Source organism: Nyctereutes procyonoides, unplaced genomic scaffold, assembly GCF_905146905.1.
Source record: "Nyctereutes procyonoides isolate TBG_1078 unplaced genomic scaffold, NYPRO_anot_genome, whole genome shotgun sequence".
Taxonomy (NCBI): domain Eukaryota; kingdom Metazoa; phylum Chordata; class Mammalia; order Carnivora; family Canidae; genus Nyctereutes; species Nyctereutes procyonoides.
In genome coordinates, this window is record NW_026575126.1 from 3,169,654 (window position 1) to 3,192,757 (window position 23,104).

A 23,104-nucleotide genomic window follows, 5' to 3' on the forward strand; every position below is an offset into this window, starting at 1 on the left:
ACCATTGGACACGTCTGACCTTCCTTTTTCTCCTCCTACGGCTTCCATGGCACTGATCTGCGTAGGGCATCTCTGCCTGCACGGAATCCACGAGCTTCTGCGGGATGTTTCACCTTCTGCTCATTCCTCAATGCTGATTTTACTTGGATTTTGGTCCTCGCTCATCTCTTTGCCATACCTAACTGAAATTACCACCTTCATTCTAGTAACTTCTAATTCATATCTCCATTCTGGAGATTGCTTCCAACTGAGTATGTCTAAAATTAAAGTCATTTTTCTTCTTTCCACCTCTACCTTCTCCCCAGATCTGAAAATGCTAATCCTCCTCTCATGTTCTATCCTGGTTAATCTCACCCAACTAAGTGGTGGGATTTGTCTAGATTCTCTCCACATTTAGTCATAACTCCTCTCTCTACTCTTTCACCTCTGCTCCCCTTTTTGTGCAATTCTCTTCTTATAAGTCTAATATCTGGGTTTAGCCTTCACATTACCTAAGAACGTCTTTCAGGAAGTAAATTGATCAGATCCTTCCTTTATCAAAAATCCTTCAACAGCTCTCCAAAACCAGAAAGATAAAGTCCAAGCTCATGTGCAGCCTCTCCTGTCCTAATTCTACCAACTTGTCCAGTCATCTCTCAATACTCTCTTCTCCCATCTTCTACCCCAATCCTATAAAGGTATTATCACCCCCACCCCCAACCCCACCAATTTCACACCCAGGCTCAATCCTATCACGTCCTTTGTTCAAGGGTCATCTCTATAGCTCACCATCAGTTGCTGAGACTGAGTTGATCATTCTCTCGTTTGTGTCACTGTGCACTGTGCTCATGATTGTTCTTGAATGAACCCTGCAAACTTCGACCTTTGAAAATGACCCAATGGTGGTATTTTGAGTTGTATCTTGGTTATAATTCTCATACTGACATTGCCTATTCTGGTTGACAGTCCTTTCATGGCCCTCAAGACCAGATTAAGAACCTCTTCTCTGCTTTAGTTGCCACCATTACTGTACTGCATTACAGTTGTCTGTTTCTAATTCCTTTCCTCTCATCCATCGGAGAACTCTCTGAGGATTGGTCTTCTAGATCTATTAATTCTTTTCTTTTCAACATTGAGCACAGTGCTTTGTACCTTGTAGGCAGTCAATATACATATCCAAATACATCTATCATCTATCTATCATCTATCTATCTATCTATCTATCTATCTATCTATCTATCTATCATCTATCTAATGAATGAAGGCTGCTATTCAATAAATTATTTGAGCCTGAAAGTTTTAGTTTGCCTTTACTCTTTGAATCTTCTAGTTGTCTGAACCTCGATGCAGCAAACATCATATTTAATCTGGAATTAGCGCCACAAAGTCTGGTTCCTTCACTGACCAAGAATGAGGTTAAGTTATGAGCAAGAGTTGGGGCATTATTTCAGATTTGCATGACTTCTCCCTGGCTTGCCAGTGACACTTTACCCTCTAAATCCTTAGTAAAGTGTTGGGCTCTGGGTTAACAAATAAGGTCAGCCATCTATATATCGTTTTTTGAAATGAGTGCTGTTAGGGGATATAATATAATAACAATGGCTAACATTTGTTGTTTACTTTGTTCCAGGCTGAGTGATAAATGCTTTACATGCATTATCCCGTTTAATTTTTATCCTATCATATCCTCATTTTATCAATGAGTTAACTGAGCCTTTAGCATTTGCTTACTCAAAGTCACACATAACTGATATGTAGTAAAACTGGAATTCAAACCAAGGCCTCCTTGACTCATTTTATGTGAAACGCATGCACCCCCCCCCCCCCGCCCAAAGAATGCTGCATTCTTTTTTGGATGGTCTTAGTTATAGAAAAGCTCTAAATTATAGCTTCTTGTTTTCTGTCTTCTTGGTGATCTAGGTTGTCACAAACCAGGAGTAGACTCTATCAGTCCAAGTTTCATCCTAAATGGTTATGGATGGGGAACTGATTCCTAGTGGCTAAAGCTGTTAGAAAGCAGTCAGTTTGGGTGTTTGCTATGTATAGACACTATACTAGGAAACACATTTCTGATAACCCTGTCTCTGAGTGTATGAACTATTTAGTGATACAAACCATGAAAACATGAAAATATTCTTATTCATGGCATGTTCCAAATATTAACACGTACACAAGTGGCAGACTTCCCAGAGTCTATTTCTTTTCTCCTGGATAAGAATATGGGCAAGCTAGCTTTACACACTCCCTTAACTATAGGACGGGCTGATCTTCAGCAATAGATTTTTAACAGTTGGTCATAGGCCAATACTAGACCAGCTTAGGATTGGCTTCTAGTCTTGGATCAATTTAGAGGTTGAAGACCCTCCCATTCATAGACCTTGTGAAGCTCTGATAAAAGTTCTTCTCACAGTGACACAGTGCACTTTCCAGCTAGCATCACATGAACTTTAAGAAAGCTGCCTTTCCCCATAATATAGTTTATAGATTCACAATGCCTGTGTCGGGTAACTGTGCCATCCAAAGAGACTTAAAATTTGTCATAAATATGTATGTTTAAATGTCCCTGAGTCTCATTTTTGTATAAGCTTTTAGTCAAACATTCAGCCCATTCATCTTTCATATACTTAAATTAGATATCTGGCATATGTTGTTTACATCTAAACACTTATTTTAAAAAGTTTTATATGTTGAAGTATAGCACCCTATATTATTAAAGAAAAGTTGATAAAAAAACACAAGGAGGACAAATATGTTGTATGTGGAGGTTTAGCTTTGGCAGAGTATGTTGCAAGTGATGCGATTTATCTTTCACTCCACTGATGTTTTCATATTCAAAGCAAGAGACAGGGAAAGGTAAGAGTTAAAAACTTGGGCTCTGCAGCAATCTGTAGGGATGCAGGGTTTTGCTTTGTCACTTATTAACCATTAGACTTTGGCCAAGCTCTCAATCTCTCCTCATCCTCATCTGTAAGAAGGCGATGATAGAATTTACCTCTTTGGATCACATGAGGATTAAGTGAACAAATTCATATAAAGAGATTAGAATGGGATCTGGTCTACAGTAAGCTCACAAGGAGTGTTACTTATAATCCTTCTGGTATTGCCTTGCATATCTAGAGATTACAAATGCACATTTTACATCTAAACCCCAGTTCATTCATTCACCTATTCATTAGCCATTCAATCACTCATTCACTGTTTAACAAATTCATTTATTCCCTAAAGATTTCCCGATTACCTATTAAATACCAGACGCTATGCTTGGTGATATGGGAGATAATGCAATGAATCAGGTATTGACTCTATATTCTTAACAAACATAATTTGGTGGAGAGAGATGAAAAATTTATAAAAATAATTATTGTACAAAACAGGAATGCTCAGTGCAATAAGAGCTTCGGATGAGGTTATATAAGGGTTCTGAATATATAGACATTTTCCCAGACTTCTATGGTTATGCTCATAATTGCAGACAAGATTTGCATAGTATGTCTTTGTTGACAAATTAATCAAATTGCACTAATATCTACATACAGGAAGCCAGTGGCAAAGGAAGATGATTAGACTACATTCGAAAGACACCATGTTTAGGAGCCCTTTCAGCAGTGCATTATCTCCAGATGACTGTGGTAAGGTTGCCAGAGTACCACAAATGCCTAAGTAAGCGTCATTTGTTCCTAATTTCTCACTTTTATTAATCAGTTTCAAATATCAGGATATGATTTAGAAATTCAAATAGCAAAAAGTTAATGTGTTATTAAGCCTTAAATTTTTCTTTACTTTGCCTTTTTAATTCATTCATTCTTTCAGGTTCTTGAATATTTAAATCATTTAAAATATTAATAGTACACCAAAGAAGTATCAATATTTACATTAAATTGAAATTCACACTGCTGTAATATTTTTAATGGCTTATATTATTCATAATTACACTAAATAAATCCTCCTCATGGAAGAAAGTTAAGCAAGTTTATTATGCCATGGCTCTAGCATGGCAAGTAGCATTTTTCAGAGTGGGGGCATTAAGAAATATTAAATAATATTAAGCTGGAATAATATGTGATGTGTTGCTTTTAAAGTGTGCATAGGGCAAATCATCTTCAAATGATTATTTTCTACAAACAACCAATATGCTTTATCTAGAATCAGAAGTTCTTAAATTGTGGTAGTTCAAAGTTCATAAATCATGAAATTTCGTATAGTATATTTTTAAGTAGTAGGAGTATTATATGTCCCATCTTCACATCGGCAAAGTAGACATGATCATGTCTGTGATGAATTACACAATATTCACAATTTTCAGAGACGGCTTATTATCACAGATGATAACACAAATATATGTATGTCAGCTTACTATAAAAATATTAACTGTAAAAGATAAGGACGATTCAGATAACTTTGTGGAACTGAAAAGACAGTCTATGCTGTGTAATCTTTGAACACTTTGAGAAACACTCCACTTCAAAATTAGGAATATTTTATGGTTATGAAAATGTGTGGTTTATTCAGCTTCCAACAAGCACTGAAAGCAATCGTGGGAGAAAACATCAGCTCAGGTTTCTCTTCAACTAATCCTCAAGTTTGTTCCATTTCTAGTCCTTAGGAACCAAGATATATTAGAAATATAGTACTTACTTTAGCAAAACCTTAAATTGTATTTCAAATACAGTTTTAGGTAAAAACATTATCATATAGGATAAAATATTCTGTCCATGATCATTTACTTACTCTTTCATATCATATATGGCATGTGAAATTCTCACTATTTCCAGATGAATGTCTAAAGAAAACCAACCAAGAGCAAACTCAACTGAAATTAACCTATGCTCAAGGATAATGTCATGCATTTTTAAAAACAAAACAAAAACAAACAAAAGCCCACCAAACCATCTTCAGTCAGAAGACATTTTTCAGAGGGTCCTATTGTTTAGGATTTTTTTTCCCTTTTCTCAGCTCTAAGACATTTGTCTCAACACATGTAGACTTCAGAAGGGATTAAAAAATTCTCAAACACTCATACCACTTAGGGGCCAGGTTTCCTCTGTGTATGGGATGTGTCCCATCGGGCTGAGTTCTAAAAGGAACATAGGCCATTCTCATGTTTTATCTCTGCTGATGGACAGGAGCCGAGGGGCCCCTGGGAGCATTCTGGCAACACTGTGTTACTTACGGTTGAGAGGCAGGCTCGCATTGGTTGTGCCTAGCTTGTTGGCAGCCACACAAGTATAGTTGCCGAAGTGCTCCTGTGTCACATTGGTAACCGTGAGAATGGATCTTGTGCTAAAGTTTTGAATAATAATTCCTTGTTGGCCATTGAAGAGCCTAGAAGACAAAATAGGTAAATATGCATCGTGAATACCATGTTTTACCTTAGTTGACGTTGCCATGGCAACCCAAAGACAGTTTTGGCCACACAAGTGTTAGCACATAATGTAATAATGGTGCAATTATATTTTCTTTACGTTAGTAGGTACCGGGGAGGAGAGGCTGTTTGACAGCTGTAGATTGTTACTACGGGATTATCTGTACTCTGCAACAAACTGAATTTAGATTTCTGCATGTCCTAGTCATACACTGATTTATATTTTAGAAAACTAAACACACCACAGCCATGGCACCTCCTCTGTTAAAGTGGAGAAAGAGCAAAGCAAATTAAATATAATGATTTTATTAAAAAACACAAGCTGATGGTTTCCAAAAAGCTGCCTGGAATACGTCTAGGCCATTTCAGTTGCTGTTATTGGAACACTCCGGTGAAAGTTAACCCCACAACTGTGACAGGATAGTTCTGAATCTAGGGCTGACACTGCTTTGCTGCTGCTATGTACAACCCGGACAGGTGACTTGCTGGTAACCCTAGGAAGAAAAGCAGCTGTCTAGCATTGAGAGCATTTCAAGTTGAGTCTTGACCTTGACCACATTTTAGGAATATGACTGGGAGAGTCCTCTAACCTTTCTGGGCCTCCATATAAGATTCGATTTTTCCCAATTCCACTCTGACTACCCAACAATCTGTCTCCAGGCTTACCAGCAGAGGCCTCATTCTCAGATAGACTGGCTGGAAGAGGGTCACCATCCTCAGGGCTTGCCATGCCCACCTCTGCTTTCTTTTTCCTGATCTGCATCCAGTGGTCATCAGCCCCTTGTATCTCTGCCAGCTGGAACCTTCCCTCCTCGCTCAGGTCTGATCTGTGTCCTATCTCTCCTACTCTCGTGCTCCTTAAATGACTCTTCCTTCTCTCTCGCTCTCTCTGCATGTTTTTCTCAAAATTGTTGTGAGATTTATGAAACCAAACTGCTCTGTAGTAGTTTCTGTGCACACAGGTCTCTTTAACCCAAGGAAGTTCAATTGCTTTAAATTCCTCAAAAGGCAAGGTCATATGGACATACTTTATTTTATATTTGAGTCCTGCATAGTACTTAATGGTCCACGATAAATAGTTCATAGATCAACGGAGTTAGGATCACATCCCCACATCACGGGGAATGGTAAGCCTCCTCAAGAAATTCTCTTCCTAAAGATGAATTCTGAAATAATGAGGATGCCAACCAGATGATAATGTCTCCCTAAAAAAACCCAAAGTCTACTATGAAAAGACGTGCTGATCACAATATGGGCTATGAAAGCTCACAGCCCAAATGGCATGGTGTTTTTTTCCTTCTTAATATGTTCAAGTTTTAGTACTAAATATTTCTTTAATCACGAAGATGCTAATAAATGGCATTCCCCTGAGAGTTTAGGTTGAACTCCTTTGCATTACATTATGTGACTTGCATCTGAATTCAGATAAAATATACTGTAGTTACATGCAGATTAAAATAAGCAGCCATGCTTGATTACCTTGGGAATTAGTTATATTTCAGGTAGTAGCTGAATTTGACTTATCCAAAACTCAAACTTTAATCAGATTAATAAAACTTTGAGTTAAATAAACATTGAAAAACTTTAACTTGAGCAATAAACCTAATGATCTGCAACTCTGACACAAGAAAATAGGTCATAAAATATCAAGGATATAGTAATTTTTACTCCGCTGTCTCATATTGCAAATCTATCAACATTATTGCCAAAATATTGCCATGATTATTGCATATTTTTCTGCATCACATTAGTAATTTTATTCTTAACAAATTAGTGAACACTATGTATAAACACCCACAGCCTCATTGTGCAGGAAGCTTCAGCATTATGGCTTAAATCTATCTGCCGACAGCTACACTATGGACACGTTCTCCAGCTCCCTGGACTACTAAATCTCCATTGCGCCCCACCTACCAAAACTCAGATTCATTTTGCTGCTAAAGAGTTAAGAATAAATCAGTCAGGGTCTTCATTTGGCTTGACTCTGGGGAGAAACTCTCAAGGGAGTATAGTCAGTAACTTGATGGTACTATTTGCTTCTGTTCCTCTGGGCTGTCTTTCTGAGTTGGCTTTCAATTCTCTGCCCTTCAATGTGTCTGAAGGCAAAGTCCCAGATGTTGCTAAATCACGCAGCCTATCCATGCTCTGGATGTGTAGGCCCACTCTTGGGTGGCACATCAATGGCACAGCAGCAGCAGCAGCAACTCCTGCTGCTCCACTCAGTCTGGCAAGTAATTATGGCCAATAAAAAAGAGAAGTACCTTCCCCTGGGGGGATTGTCTTTCCTCTAGAGGAAGTTACCTTTCTGAGATTACTGGAGGAGTCCAAAACTTACTTTCTTGTAGAATTGGGAGTTTTATAAATGCTGACTCCTCAAATACCCTTGAAAGAACCCATCTTTACCCAGTAGCTGGCTGAGACAGCTTTTCCAAAACCGAGCTTGAGGGGAAATGCCTTCTGAGATGGTATATATCTCTGGAGGTTTACTTCTATGATTTTCTTACGGAGTCCTGAGGGTACATGGGGTGAGGGCCTTTCTTAGCTATTCAAATCAATTCTGAAAATTGTCATTGCTACAAAGATGAATCCTATGCTTAGGTGATTAGGGACTTGGCTGGGCAGCACATGTCTTTGAAGATCTTTCAAGGCCCTTCAGAAGGTCAGAGCTGAAGAGAAGAATCAATCAGATATATAAACAGGCATTTACAATTGGGTTTATTTTAGTCACAATGGGGACTCTGTTGAGATGAATACTTCTATCCTTAGTTACTGACTATTGAAATTTAAACCACACTTATAAGTCCCATCATGTGTGTCTGTAATATAATTTCAATCTTTGACTAAAAAAATAATAATAAGAGGGCTCCTTAATTGATGATTTTTTTAATGAAACAGTTTTATTCCCAAATGGTTGGATATATTTATATTTTCCACAAAGAAAATCATTTGTATTAATACATATAAATGAGAAATTTAATTGTTACTCTGTGTTAAAGAAATTCCTTGATAGCTTTCAAAAATGCGCATATCAGCCTATTAACAGAATGATCCTGGCCCCACTGAATTTTTTATATCCATCTCAGACTTGTTTGAAACCAGACTTCCTTACATCAGTGATATGAAATCTTGAAGTGACAATTCAAGCAATAGTTCACAATATACCTTGCAATAAAACCAGAGAACTAAATCTGGAATATTGCCTTATTTGGAGTTCTCTCCTTTCCCTAAATAAGTCTTTCAAGTTCTAAGAGAATCATTCTTGTATTGACTTAGATTAGAGAATAAGAGATGTTTTCTTATAGTCCCCTCCCCCAAAAAGAGAGAAAACAGTTCTGTTGAGTTAGTGGTTAAACATGGTATTCCCTCCCTCAGAAGTAGATCAGCAGCATTTGGTGCTTGCCTAGAAATCCCCAAGCATTTTTAGTTTTTGTGTTTTTACCTTTCAGTGGACCCCTCGGCTATGAGATCCTTCTATTATTGTGGACCTTGCTGTCTTCTACCCTCTGCCACCTATGGTAGTTTGTTGCATGCCACTAGGATCAGAATGTTTGTGTCCTCCCAAATTCATATGTTGAAAACCTGAGCTCCAAAGATTATAGTGTTAGTGGGTGGGGCCTTTGGAAGGGGCTTAAAAATCATGAAGGTGAAACCAAGATGAATGGGATTAGTGCCTCCAGAGAGCTCCCATAGCCCCTTTGGTCATCTGATGATACAATAAGAGGTTAGTAATGCAGAAGAGGACATGCTTGCACCTAGATCTTGGACTTCTAGCCTCCAGAACTATGAGATAACTTTGTTGTTTAAAAACCACCCAATCCATGGAATTTGTTATAGCAGCCCAGAAGGATGGAGACACATACTGAGGACCATTGCCCTCATTCTTCTTCCTTCTGCCTTTCACTAATGCTTCATAAATCTGTGAACCGCAGGCTATATGCCCTGCCAGCAGATGCTGCAGGCAACTCGTAAACAGCACAGCCTGACCAAATGACTAGTTTGGAATTAGAACAGTCCCGTATATTTTCAAGTGTCAGTCTGAAAGAAGTGGCACAGAGAAAGCATGCTAATAACTGAGGATACTCATATATCTGGTTCATGAAATGTTCACGAACGTTACAATCAGAGCCTCTCTCAGGCAGTAAGTAGGATGGACAGGTGGGTCCACTGCAACGTCCACCAGCAAAATCGACAACAAAGCCATTGGCACTGATTGTTAAGATTGCAAAAATAAATGAACAGCTATACCAGGCCTCATTCATTTTATATATAAATCGAGCCTCATGACACAGTTTGGGACTCTTGTTTACTATCTGCCCTTCCAGGTCAGGAGTAACAATAAATATTCTAGAGAAACAAGCTTTCAAGTGCGCATAGTCCCTGAAATACTTCATTGCTCACAGAGGAAACATACATAAGTCTGTCAGATAACAACATTTAAGATATCAAAGTAACTTGAAATAGGAGTGGGAGAGGTGTTCGCAAATGGTAATAGATCTCTTATCGAACTAGAATTACACCGAAATACGGTAATTATATATCATGTCATATAACTGGATAAGATTATCATTGTCTTATTAATTGATCTCTGGGTGGTTAGCATAGCAGAGATGGAAGACAGTAGGGGGCAGAAGGAGTTCTTGAATCATAAGAATTCTATGTATGAAGAGAAGGAATGTAACTTCCAACAGTGGATTGCAGGCTTCCGAGTTCCAGGAGGTGGTTAGAGCTAAGAATATGACTTAAAAAAAAGAGCTTTAGAAAAAAAAACTCATGGTTGATGGTAAAAAAGTCACAGGTGATATGGTTTTAATGAAAATGAAGTTTTACTTGGTCATCAAATGATGATTAAATATCTCCCAGCCTGAAGGTACTGGATGTAAGAACCAGAGGGGGAAAAAGATAAATAGGACACAGTTCTGTCTGAGGACTTGGCTACACTTAAAAATGTGATGATGACACTGAGATGGCAAGTAGGTCTTTGCACAACACATCTCAATGCCTCTCCCGGTGATAGATTTCTAGCTAACATATATTTTGGCTCTGAATCATGGCTGTATTTCTAGCCTTTTCAATGTAAGCAGCAATGCTTTATGTATATGGAAAATGTTAGCTATACTCAACATATTTATGACTGAAGTAACTTTAAAGAGTTTCAACGTTGTACAAAAAGTTTGGTGTGACGAGTGTGGGAAACTGACATTCAGAAAACAGTTAAGCATTTCCAAATGCGTATCAACTCATCTTCACAGCAAGCCCAAGAGGTAAGCATTACTAGTCTCATTTTACAGATGAGGGGAAAAAAGTTTAGGGAGATTAAGTTATCATCTATCATCTGGTTAAGTGGTAGAACCAACATTCAAATTCCAGAGCTTCTGACTCTTGGTCTTGTCCCAAAGTAGCAACTGGTATTCAAATCATTAAGTAGAAACTAGGATATTGTATTTGAGTTTGGAAAGACACGTCAGAAATCATGAATGGTTCAAGGAAATTAAGTCAAGCCAGGGAATAGAACCAGGAGAGCAAAATAACCAAGTAATATGTGCCAGGAAAGGCAGGCCCAACCTGTGGGGTGAATCTAATGGGATAGAAAGTAAAAAAAAAAAAAAAAAAAAATTAGGGTCCAGTTCAGCTAGCTATCTGCAGATTCCCTGGGCCAGAGGCCTCTTAACTATCTATGTGGGGCTTAGCTATGCCCATCAGTCTCTTACAGCAACTGTCTTTTGCTCCCAGTGGAGTCACCCTTTCAGGCTACTCAGGCTCAAGATGAGAAGCATGAAATGGTCTCTTGCCCTCTTTCCACCTCAAACTACCTGCCAGACAACACATACTCTCAGCACTGACTATTGTTTTTTTTTTCTTCCCTGCATTCATTAAATATTTCAGTTGTAGTAAATCTCTTTCCATAACGTATATGTGGAATATAGTCAAGGATGGCAGAAAAAAAAAAAAACACATAACCTAGATGAGTGGCAAGCACACAATAATTTTAAGTAAGTTCAAAACTGCCTCTAAAGTTTGAGTCCTGGTGATGCTATGGAGTTACTGTGTCCGTTCTGAGTTTCTCAAACCATCATCACGTCAAAAATTTCTCTTTACCACACCATTTCAGGTACAAATCTTCATACATTTGCATGATTTTTGATTTCCATCCATATTCCCCATTAGATTGCAACTCCATTAGGCAAGCTTCCTAGCTTTTGCTATTCATTGTGTTTTAAGCACGGAGCATAATGTTGGTACTTAATAGGTATGTGGTTAAGTAGTTATTGTATGCTTGACTGAATAAATTATGCTTTTACATTTTTGTACTGCTTAGTTTTTTCATCTGGGAAATGGAAAAAAATGAAGCCAGTCTCAAAGTGTTGGTGTAAGAATGGTTTTTAAATGCATAAAATGCAATATCTATACATACACACACATACACACACACATATATCAAATGCAGTAGGCACTAGAAATATGATGGGTCTTATTATTGTTCAATGATGGGGTCTGTTTCTTAGACAGAACAGATACATTTCCTCTCAGATGGCAGCAAAATATTAAATATTGAAAATACAGGAAATTATTTTTAAAGGAAAGATCTATGAGAGTGACTGGAAAGATCAGAGCATCATGATTTCAAGATGTGCCAAACTCAGTCTCAATTACTTGTGTATTATCAACCTCATCTAGGTTTTTCACAGATGTTCCGGTAGATAAAAAAATAAATAAATAAGAGTAAAAAGGAGGAGCAGTAAGAACTGCTAGATAGCAGAAAGAAATGAAAATTGATGTGAACATGCTGCTATAGCAACCTACTGGTTTACTGTGTTGCTTGCTACTTAAGGCTTGAATACAATATGATATCATTTATTCCTAGGAACAGACTGAGGAATATCATGCATCAATGTCTCAGCCCCAAGGGGTATCTATCTTTAGTTGCACATTTGAATAAATTAATGTATTATAATATATTAGGACATTTTAATGATTTTAGACTTTATTAGGCTATTTAAAATGTATGTCTTGTTTACTTTATCAATTTTAATGAAATTAATGATTTTAGATTAGAGACCTTTGGGCTGCCTTACTCGTGACAGTTTGATTCACGCAGGGAAGAGACTGCCTTTAACTTTATATCAAATGAACAAAGGCTATAGTGCAAGTGTCAATCCTCCTCTGGCTGCAGTTGAGTCTTGTATCCCTGACAACCCGGCCTGTGACTAGATACGTCCCCTCCGCTTGCACTGCTTTTCTAATATCAATGTGCTCATGATTTTATATATATATTTTTAATTTTTTTATTTATGATAGTCACAGAGAGAGAGAGAGAGAGAGAGAGAGAGAGAGGCAGAGACACAGGCAGAGGGAGAAGCAGGCTCCATGCACCGGGAGCCCGACGTGGGATTCGATCCCGGGTCTCCAGGATCGCGCCCTGGGCCAAAGGCAGGCGCTAAACCGCTGCGCCACCCCAGGGATCCCTGTGCTCATGATTTTAATGTCAAATTTCATCCCACAATATACCAACACAACGTTTTGCAGGGATCACATCCACAAAAAAAGAGATCCTGGGGCCTCAGAACTGAGCAACGGGGAGCAGCTTCTTTTCTGCAGTCACGGAGTGGGTTGACAGTACCCTGCAATCTAAGGTAACAGACGAATATGGGACTAATATTGTCTTCTCAGCGTGAAAATGAATTAAAATAAGAATGGCTATCCTTCATCGTGATTAAGAGGCCACACCTCATTTCTGCAACGGAGTGTATTTCAAGCACCATGTTAGAGGCTGGGAACACGGTGACAAAGAGGGCGGGATGCTCGCTCGTAGTAGATTATAGCTCAGGAGGAGAGAGACGGGTAACAAAGTTGAGTATAGTTTCAGGGATGCTTTGATAGAGGCAAGCCCGTGGCAGTTCATCTGGACAGACTCCTTTCTGTGTAGAAAGGGGTCGGGGTAGTTTTCTGAGAGAAGGTGATATCTGAATGGAGACTAAAGGAGCAGTGAAAGGCAGCCAGCCCAAGGAGGCCAGGATAGGTGTGAGTGTGTGAGTGTGTGTGTGTGTGTGTGTGTGTGTGTGTGTGTGTAGGTGTGGGGGGGAGGGGCTTATGAGCTAAATGGCCAACATATGAAAAGGCCGTAAAGATAAAGGTCATGTCACAGTTTGTGAACTAAAATATTTTAGGACACTTCTAACGCCATTGTGAGATGGTACATGGCAGGTGAGCCTGACAGGTCAATAGGGGCAAGGATATGAAGGCCCCCCATACCCGAACTGGGATGTTAGGACTTGATTCTAGGGACATTCAGGAATCCTTGAAGAGATTTAGGTATAAAGTGACAAGACCAGATGTTTATTTTGGAAATACTGCTGTGAATTTTAAAGAACACAACCCAAATCTAGCTATTGGTGGACTGTGTGTGTAGTATTAACATCTCGATTTCAGGATGTTCTAAACCAGACCCAGTGCAACCCCTCCCAAATCTCTTTTCCTATGTTCCCAGACTCAGCGACTTCACCATTCACCTTATCATTGAGCTGGAAAACTTAAAATCATCTTCACATGGTCCTTTCCTTGTGTATCTGACCAATCACTGAAGTATACAAATATTAACTTTTTCCTCTCTTGCTTTTATTTTTTTAAAGGATTTATTTATTTATTTATTTGAGCAAGTGAGCAAGCGAGAAAACATACACAAGTAGGAGGGGTAGAGGGAGAGGAAGAGAAAATGTGAAGTAGACCCAGCACTGAGCACAGAGTCCTACTACGTGCCGCTGGATCTCATGACCCTGAGAACAGGATTTTAGTTGAAACCAAGAGTTGGATGTTCAACCGAAAGCACCACCCAGGTACCCCTCCTCTCTTGCTTTTTAATTCACAACTAATACCCTAGTTAAACCATATTTTGTAAATTTCCCATTCCAACTGTTCTGAGAAACATTTTGTGAAGACAGGGAATGGATATGTTTACTACCCTTGAAAAGTCCTTCAGTGGCTTCCCAGAGCCTGTTGAATCAAGTCTAAATGTATTATCATGACATGCAAAGGGCTCCAAGTCTTGTGTCTGTTGGCCATTTGTATGAGGGAGAAAAACCATGACAGACTCTTATCGATAGGAGATAAACTGAGAGTTGCTGGAGTGGAGGGGCGTGGGGGGTGGGGTAATGGGGCAACGGGCATTAAGGAAGGCACATGATGTGTTGAACACTGGGTGTTCTACCCAGCTGAAAACTACTGAACACCACATCTGGAATTAATGATGTACTATATGTTGGCTAGTTGAACTTAAATTTTTAAAAAAAATTTAAAAAAAGAACAAATAAAATGCTCTAAGTCTTGCCCTAAAATGCATTTCTAACCCTACCTCCTATTACATCTGATTTCACATCCTCTACCTCAAGGCATAAAAAAATACCTCTCTCCACAGAATGCCTACATCACATTGACCATGTTCTTTCCTTGCCTATGATTATTCTTGACTCCTTGCAATGTTTGGAAATAGTGCTCATTGGTATCAATCATAAAAGCTACCTTTTCCCTGAAGTATGTGTTAACGCTCTGATTTGAGGTGAAGGACCTCTGCGGTGCACTTTTCTGGACTTGACTTAGGGCTCCTTTAAGATCTTCTTCCTTGGTCATTATTTCATTTTGGTGATTTCTATGACAAACTGTAAGCTCTAAGTCAGGGAATGTAAACTGAGGTAGCCCACTTTCAATTTTGTTTGGCTGGCCCAAAGTTTTATATACAATAATTTGCATGTCTGTCTTATATGGACATGTGCTTTCCATTTCTCGGAGTTGAAATGCTCTCACTTATTTCATATATTTAGCCTTTATCTCTTCCCCAGCCTATGATCATAAAGTCATTACAGGGGTAACAAAACTGTACTGACAAGATTTAGGCTGTAAAAAAAAAAAGAATGACATAGCATCAGAATAAAATTATACATAGACAGTGAAATAACATTAGAAAAAGAAGTTTCTTCAGTGCAGGAATTTACTTCATTTTCAGTCTTTTTACAATTATATCACAGTTAAGTGCCCAATGCATATATTTTTTTTAACAAATGCATAAAATCCCAGGTCATCAAAGAAGATTATTTTTAACATGGGATGGTAATGGGTTATTTCCAGAACCCTTCTAAATAAAAATATGTAACTGCTTAATCTTGTAAGAATGGCCTTGCAAAAGAGAAGAGAGGGAGAAAGAAGGGGATGGAAAAGAGAGAGAGAGAATTAATTTATTTCTAGTCTCTTCTGAATAATCAAAGTTGTATAAAATCTAAAAAAGGGATATCTTGACACAAGACTCAGGAAATTGTTTTTTTTTTTTTTAATTACTTTGTAGGGCAGCCCCGGTGGCTCAGCAGTTTAATGCCACCTTCAGCCTGGGGTGTGATCCTGGAGACCCGGGATCGAGTCCCACGTCAGGCTCCCTGTGTGGAGCCTGCTTCTCCCTCTGCTTGTGTCTCTGTCTCTCTCTCTCTGTCTCTCTCTGTGCATCTCTCATGAATAAATAAGTAAAATCTTTGAAAATCACTTTGTAGAGATATGATTTATATATATATATGAGTATGTGTATATGTATATGTGTGTGTACATGTATATGTGTGTGTGTATACATGGATGTACATATTTAATATATACAACTCAATGAGTTTGGGGTAAGTGTACACCTGTGAAACCATCACTGCCAAGTCCAAAAGTAGATCTATCACCCACTACAAAGGTTTCCTTAAACTTAGATTTTACTTCCCATTCAGCTTTCCCACTTACTTCTCTTAAACAAGTCATTTTACCTTTATGGGATAAAGATTTTTTTCCTTAGGTATAATCTAGTTAGAATTGTATGGGGTGCCTGAATGGCTCAGTCAGTTAAGCATCTGACTTGATTTCATCTCTGTCATAATCTCAGGGTCATGAGATCAAGCCCCATGTTGGGCTTTGCACTGAGCATGGAGTCTGCTTAAGATTCTGTTTCCTCTCCCTCTGCTCCTCCACCTGCCCTTGCTCATGAACGCACTCTCTTTTCCCCACTCTGTCTCTAAAATAAAATTAAGTTTTAAAAAATGTAGTTAGAATTGTGTGAGGAATGCGTGGGAGAGTATATAGAGAGCTATATGTGTTATAAGATTGCAAAGTCAGCATGTACGGTAAAATTTGCATGTCATTAAAATTGCCCTTGAAAATCCCTTAAAATTCCTTATTGTAAATAAACTAACATACTTTACAAGAGTCTCCAAAATGTAGGGTGAGTGCTTCAAGGTGGGTACCAAGTGATCTGTTGGAGCTGAAAAGAAAATAATAGAATGCCCATTTATATTATAACTGTATCTCATCTTTTAAATTTTATCTGGTGTAGGTCATTTAATGTTGGCCAAATATTAGTTCAAAAGTGCATATGCACAATTTACAAATAAGTATGCATATACTGGTAATTTTTCCTAAGTTTAAAGTTTTATTCATAGGGATATATATTTTGAAAATGTCGTGGACCACTGTTTACCACTGATCTACAAGATAGTAATGCCATCTTCACAAAAAAAATACAAAACTCGAGTTTTTGCAATGCCTATTTAAACATTTGTCCATTACAATTTAGCTTATACTTTTAGTCTTAATCCTAAATAAATACACTCTTCTTCTCAAGCCATAGATTAACCTAATTTCATGTCATCAAAGATATTACTTGCTTCATAGTACTTTGCCTATTCTGAAAGTGCCCTGCACTGGATTTAAGGAATCTATTTCTTTTTTATATATCTTCTCTATTACCAAGAAAAAAGTTTATATTTTTTTGCTTTCCATATCATTGAATTCTGAACCCTGATTTTCTTAATACTAAAATGTACATGGGATAAAATTAAGTCTGTGAGCATTGTCCCTCCCAGGAATGCTAAAAGGGCCTGTAGTGTAAAAAAAGTAACCATTTTATACCAAAGGATAATATTTTAATAATAAGTATATAACTTTAGTCATTCTCATGGTGCTTATCTAAACAGTTTAACAAACTAAAGGTCAAATGGCTAATATATCTTTTTTTTTAATATTTTATTTATTTATTCATGAAAGACAGAGAGAGAGAGAGAGATAAAGAGAGAGAGAGATAAAGAGAGAGAGAGCTACAGGGAGAAGGAGAAGCAGGTTCCATGCAGGGAGCCTGACATGGGACTTGATCCCCAGACCCCAGGATCAGGCCCTGGGCTGAAGGCAGAGGCTAAACTGCGGAGTCACTCAGGGATCCCCAAATGGCTAATATTTCTAATGTAAATATATGTACTTTTTATTGTCATCCAGGTTATCCCTGAAGGAGACCGTATGGAAGCTATCCTTGAAGATAGCATCTGATGATTCTCAGCTCTCGATATTCGTGTCCCTATTTTGCCCCTTGCACATTGAACAGAGTCACCCTGTTTAACCAGGAAGATGTTACAGAAATTCTAGAACATAACTTCTGGGACTAGGTCATAAACAGTTTCTAACTTGCTCTCTCCTGGATTACTAGTTCTGGGAAAAGTTAACAACCACGTCAAGATGACAAACAGCCTTAGGGAGAGGTCTAGTGGTGATTAACTGAGGCCTTCTGCCAATAACAAGAACTAACTTGCCAGGCATGTGAGTGAGCTGCCCTGGGAGCAGATCCCCCAGCCCTAGTCGAGCCTTCAGATGACCAGCACCAGTGACACTTGACTGGACCTGATGAGAGACACTGAGTCATCACTACCCAGCTAAGCTGCTCCCACTGCGACCCACGGAAACTGTGGTAGTAAATGCTTACTGGATTCAGCTGCTAAGTTTGGGGTTAATTTGTTACTTGGCCGTAGATAACTAAGGATGGCAGGGTATACAGGGGAAAGAATTTGGACTGAGAGGTTAACGATAAAATGTGTCGTGATGGCATCTTTGAAGCTGAGTGCTCTTGGACAGGTTAGGTCTCTTGTGCCTCAGTTCTGTCATCAGTAAATTGAGGGCAATAAATTGTGTCTCACAGAAGTCTGAAGAATAAGTGAGATAAAAGAATTTAAAGAACCTGGAAAGTGATTTGTCCTCAGCAAGCATTTCTTTCTTTCGTTTTTTTTTTTTAATGTGCTCTATTTTGCAAGGTTTTAAGGTTTTGAGATTATTCTCAGCACACAGACATGGACTTTATAGGTTGTGGAAGAACTAGAGGCAGAGATGAGACTATGGATGTTCAGGTACTGCCTTTTTAAAATTATTTGTTTATATTTATTTGAATAAAGCTTTGGCTTTGAAGATCTTAATTTAAAATAAATGAGTTTTTATAAACACTCTCTTAAGTAGAAGTGAAGAGGGTAAGTTATTCCTGAATATTTTTGTAAGCTCAAAGTATAAAATATATTGAGGAAATACAACTTCTCCAGATCCTGTAAAAACTCTGCTACACTTTGACAGGGTCTCTGACAGCTTCGTGTTTCTGTTAGTGACCTGGAGGTCAAGAAAACAGCTTGGGAACGTGCTGTATCTGTTTCTTCTCTGTGTGTCTGTCTTGATTCCATTATTTCTGTGTCTTTGACTAAGTAAATTCAGAAAGTGTGAGTGTTTGTATGTGCAGTCTTTTATTTTGCTAATTCATAAATGACCTGCAATGCCCTTACCCTTGCCATTTAACACTGACATTTCAAATTATTTTTGATAGTCTCTGAAGTGCCATGACCTACACTAGGTGCAGGGACTCTGCGTGAAGACTTGCGAGACTTCTTGAGTTCAAATCCCAGCTCTGCCACTACTCTATGAACCTGTGCAAATTAAAAACACTCTGTGCTTTGGTTTCCCCCAAGCAAAAGGTAAGAATACTTATAGTATCTATCTTAGAAGTTATAAGTGTGAAAATATAATAAAAAGGGTTAGTGTCTGTTAACAATTTAGAACACTGCCTGTCCAACAGCAGGTTTTTTACATCATTTTTCATTTTAATGAGATAAATATTTGAATGGCCTGGGCCCAGAAGGTAAACAACCATCATTCAGCAACCAGAACCCTTCCCTTTCCTACTCCTTGCACATTCTCAAATTTGCTTCACTGAGATTTTGAGAGGATTTTATATACTCTTGTGGTATTTGATAATTTGAGTATTTCCTCAAATAAAACCTTAACAAATGACAGATGTATACTTCACTCTGAAATGAAAGTATGTTTGCCTTTGCCCGGTGCATTTGATTTTCACAGCTCTCAGATTTTCTCTAGGTGTATGAGTGTGTTGGGAAAGGGCATTGATTGGGGAGAATCAATCTACCTTTTTTAGCAGTGGTTCTGAACTCCTTTGAAAATGTAATAAAAGCTATAGTCCACCTCTCCAGTAGGAAAAAAAAAAAGTCACTAAAGTTATGACTATGGACACCAATGGGTCCTTTGCTGTTTTTGCTATAGGCCAAGAAAGTCGACTAAGGATTATGGCAGCCTTTTATGACAATGGTTGCTGAATTTAGGAAAGGACAAGAGAGAGAGAAATAGAAAAAAAAAATTCAGGACATCATTTCACAAAACACTGGAAACCAAAAGGACTTTAACAAAGGAGCTCTCACTTGTACTACTGGGGATAATTCTGCTAGCTTGTAAGAAAGGTATGACATGGATTCAAAAGAGACTTTGAGAGATATGTAAAGTAGTTTGTCATTATTTAAACTGTGCTTTGTGGAAGAACCAGGAATTGGGGGGGTGGGGGGGGCTTGCAAGGGAGGGCTCTGAGACCATGGAACTGAAACTCCATTCACCTCTCATCTACTGAGAGAGAAGTCATGCTTTCATTGATATTACTTACTGGGCTTCCACATAAGATTGTATTTGAAAAAAGGGTTTCATGACTTTCAGAGGATTGGGAACCACCCTTCTAGATGTTTGTCTATATAGATAATCCCAAACTTGAACTTCTGAATCTGGATTATCAGAATCTGAGAAAGGTTATATTGGCTGATATACAATATTGTATGATAGTACAAGGGTGACTGCAGACTAGTTTATCTAATTCCAAGTATGTAAAAAATGGGGCTTCTAATGAAGCCACAAAGAGGTAGATTTAGAATTAGTAAAAACATTAAATAGTCAAAAGAGTTAAAAATTGAGCACCTCAAATTGTAGAAGAGGTTGCATAAAAATAGTTGCAAATAATTGTAGACAAAAGCAGAGTCAGTTACTCAGATCCAATGAGGTAGTCATGGGATATCCTTGGTTGTTAAGGCTGACGTTGAAGAGGGGGAAGCTCTTCTACAAATCTTCTTTGGATTACAGTTTAAGTGAAAAAGTACCTGCTACGTCCTATCCACTGTCATCCACTACGGCAACATCTCAGCTCTTACTTCATTTCACTAGTTTTCAGTTCAGACATTTAGCTGACAATAGTCACGAGCCACGGTGTAAATAAGTAAACCCCACGCATGTACACGTCGAACAGTATGGAATCACCAATATTGAGCTTTTTTGACTAAAAATGGCAGTTGCATATGGTCCAACCTAACATTTTCTTGAACACACTCTTCCCTAGTTTTGAGGCAAAAAATATATGTTCCAGATAACATCCTCCCCTCTGCATCACATCTTCCTGCTAACCCGCAGGGGTCCCCCTCTTCTTTGATGGCTTGATAAGAGCAGCTGAAGAGGTGTGAAGGAGCCCACTGGTTGAAAGTAAAGAGAAAGTAGTCAAGTCCTGTCTTCTCTTGTTCAACAGCTCTTGTCAAGGCTTGTCCTGGGGCTCCTCAAGGGGACAATCATAGAGAGCTAAAGTTACAGTGGCCCTAAAATCCCCTTGGTTAGTCCTTTAACCATGTATTTTATCTTCTCGACAGGCCCTTTAGTGATAAAATATCTAAAACACAGCGTTCTATACAATGCAATGTTAAAACGCCTTGCGGGAGAGTAAGGCAGGTGAAAGGGTTGAGACTTCTCAAGGAAGCGAGGCAAAGGCAGCAGCTCTGATTGCTTCTGGAGTGCTCTCAGGAAAGCTGTGCCCAAGTCCTTTAAAAGCTGGTTTACTTCCCAAGTAAACATGGTTGCCAGCAAGAGCAACCGTGTGCTGGGTCCGAAAGGAGGAGAAGAAGCAAAATGCATCAGTGGCCTTCCTGAGATCATAGAAAACCAAAGTGGACATTTCTTCTAGATGCTATTAGCTACTCCTCCCTCCCAGGTGAGCCCCTTTGGTTTGCCTGCCTTCGAGGAGGCTGCTGAGAATCATTCAAGCCAGTTTAAAAAAAAAATGGTTTCAAGTAAGTATCTGAAACACAAACACATTAGCTCAAAGTGCTGGAAACACAGTAATAATCACAAAGTCCTTACTTCTTCTCTCCTTTGTACCATTCAAAGGCCGGAGGCGGCACACCTGCACCTTCGCATCTTATCAATCCACTGCGTCCCGGGGCCACGGTGCCAGATTTAATTTCCTGAATCGTAGGAGCGACTGAAAAAGAAACAAACAAAGCAAGAAACCAGTGGGTAAGTGGAACTAATATGCAGCAGAAATATAACACACATATATTTTTATTCCTTCTATATTCAAAGCAATCTTGTGCCTGATAGGCCAATGCATCACATTTTCAGTGTTTTATGCTTCTAATACAAGACTAGTCATTTTCAGCTTCATTTTTCAAGTTGGACAATAGATGAATGTTCCCAAGGAGTGCACAGTAAATGCAATACATTTTGGCCTTGCTTCCTGTTGGAAAAATGGCATTGTTGAGGGGAACACTTCATCTGTACTCCAGTCAGACTACAGTCCCATAATAGCTCTCATTTATTGAGTGATCACTGAGAGCCAGTCACTGGGCTAGGTGCATTATGTTCAGGATTTCCTCAGGGTAATACTGTAAACTAGATGGGATTATCCCAACATCATAAATGTGAAAACTGGAACCTCAGAGAGGTTAAATAATTTACCTAACGTCACACAGCTACTTAGCTGAAGAATTTGGGCTTAGTAGGGGCATACTGACTTAGGCACATTGACTCAAAGCCTGAGCTCTTCCATTATTCTGTGTTTTCTTCTGCCTACTTCCTGCACTTTAGCACATTAGTGATTTTTGGGGGGATTTTTTCTCCTACCTGGAATGCTATTCTTTTCCATTTCTACAGATTTAGGCTCAATTAGGTGTCTCCATTCTCTTTCCTGCTGCTCCGGTTGAAAATAGCTTTCCAGTCTCGAAATAGTTTATCTAAATCTCTCGTCCCATTGCTTTCCATCTTGTATGGTAATTATTTATGGGAATGTCAGGCTTGCTTGTTAGCTGCCTGAAGGCAGGGTATCTGGTTCATGTTCAGAAATCAAAACCCACAAAATGATGCTTAAAAAGCTTCTTTCTAATATAGCCACTCCTTTACTTATCAAATAGTTGTTGAGCCATCAACACACACCAGACATTTCTCAAGGCACAAAGCAGTGCAATTCCCTGATGTGATGAAGTCTATGTTCTAGATGGAGGGAGGGAAGGGGAGACAGATTATAAGCAGTAAATAAAATAAGTAATTCAAATAAAACATTAGACAGTGATAACAGAGATGATAAAAAAAATAGGGCAAGATAAGAGGAGTCTGAGCAAGGAATAGATTATAGTTCTATGTAGAGTAATTTGAGGAAGATTCACTGAGAAAGTGAGATTTACGTAAAGACTAGATGTAGATGAGTGAGTTCGCTCTGTGGATATCCAGGGAAAGAGCCTTTCAGGAAGAGGGAAGAGCTTGCAGTAAGGCCCTGAGGCTGAGGCAAGCCTGACTTGCTTGAAAAATAACAAAGATAACCATGTGGCTGAAGGAAAGAAAAAAGAAGGAGGATTATCG

General features: G+C 38.7%; 1 protein-coding gene across 1 annotated transcript in view; it reads right to left on the reverse strand.

Moving 5' to 3' along the window:
- The window catches only part of NEGR1 (neuronal growth regulator 1), an 821,559-nt gene that overhangs the window by 168,943 nt on the left and 629,512 nt on the right, over positions 1-23,104 (reverse strand). Inside the window, exons 5-6 of the mRNA XM_055339346.1 lie at positions 21,611-21,731; positions 5,150-5,301 (exon numbers count right to left, since the gene is read on the reverse strand). Coding sequence (XP_055195321.1) covers positions 5,150-5,301; positions 21,611-21,731 — 273 coding nt within the window. The remainder of the gene's footprint in view (positions 1-5,149; positions 5,302-21,610; positions 21,732-23,104) is intronic.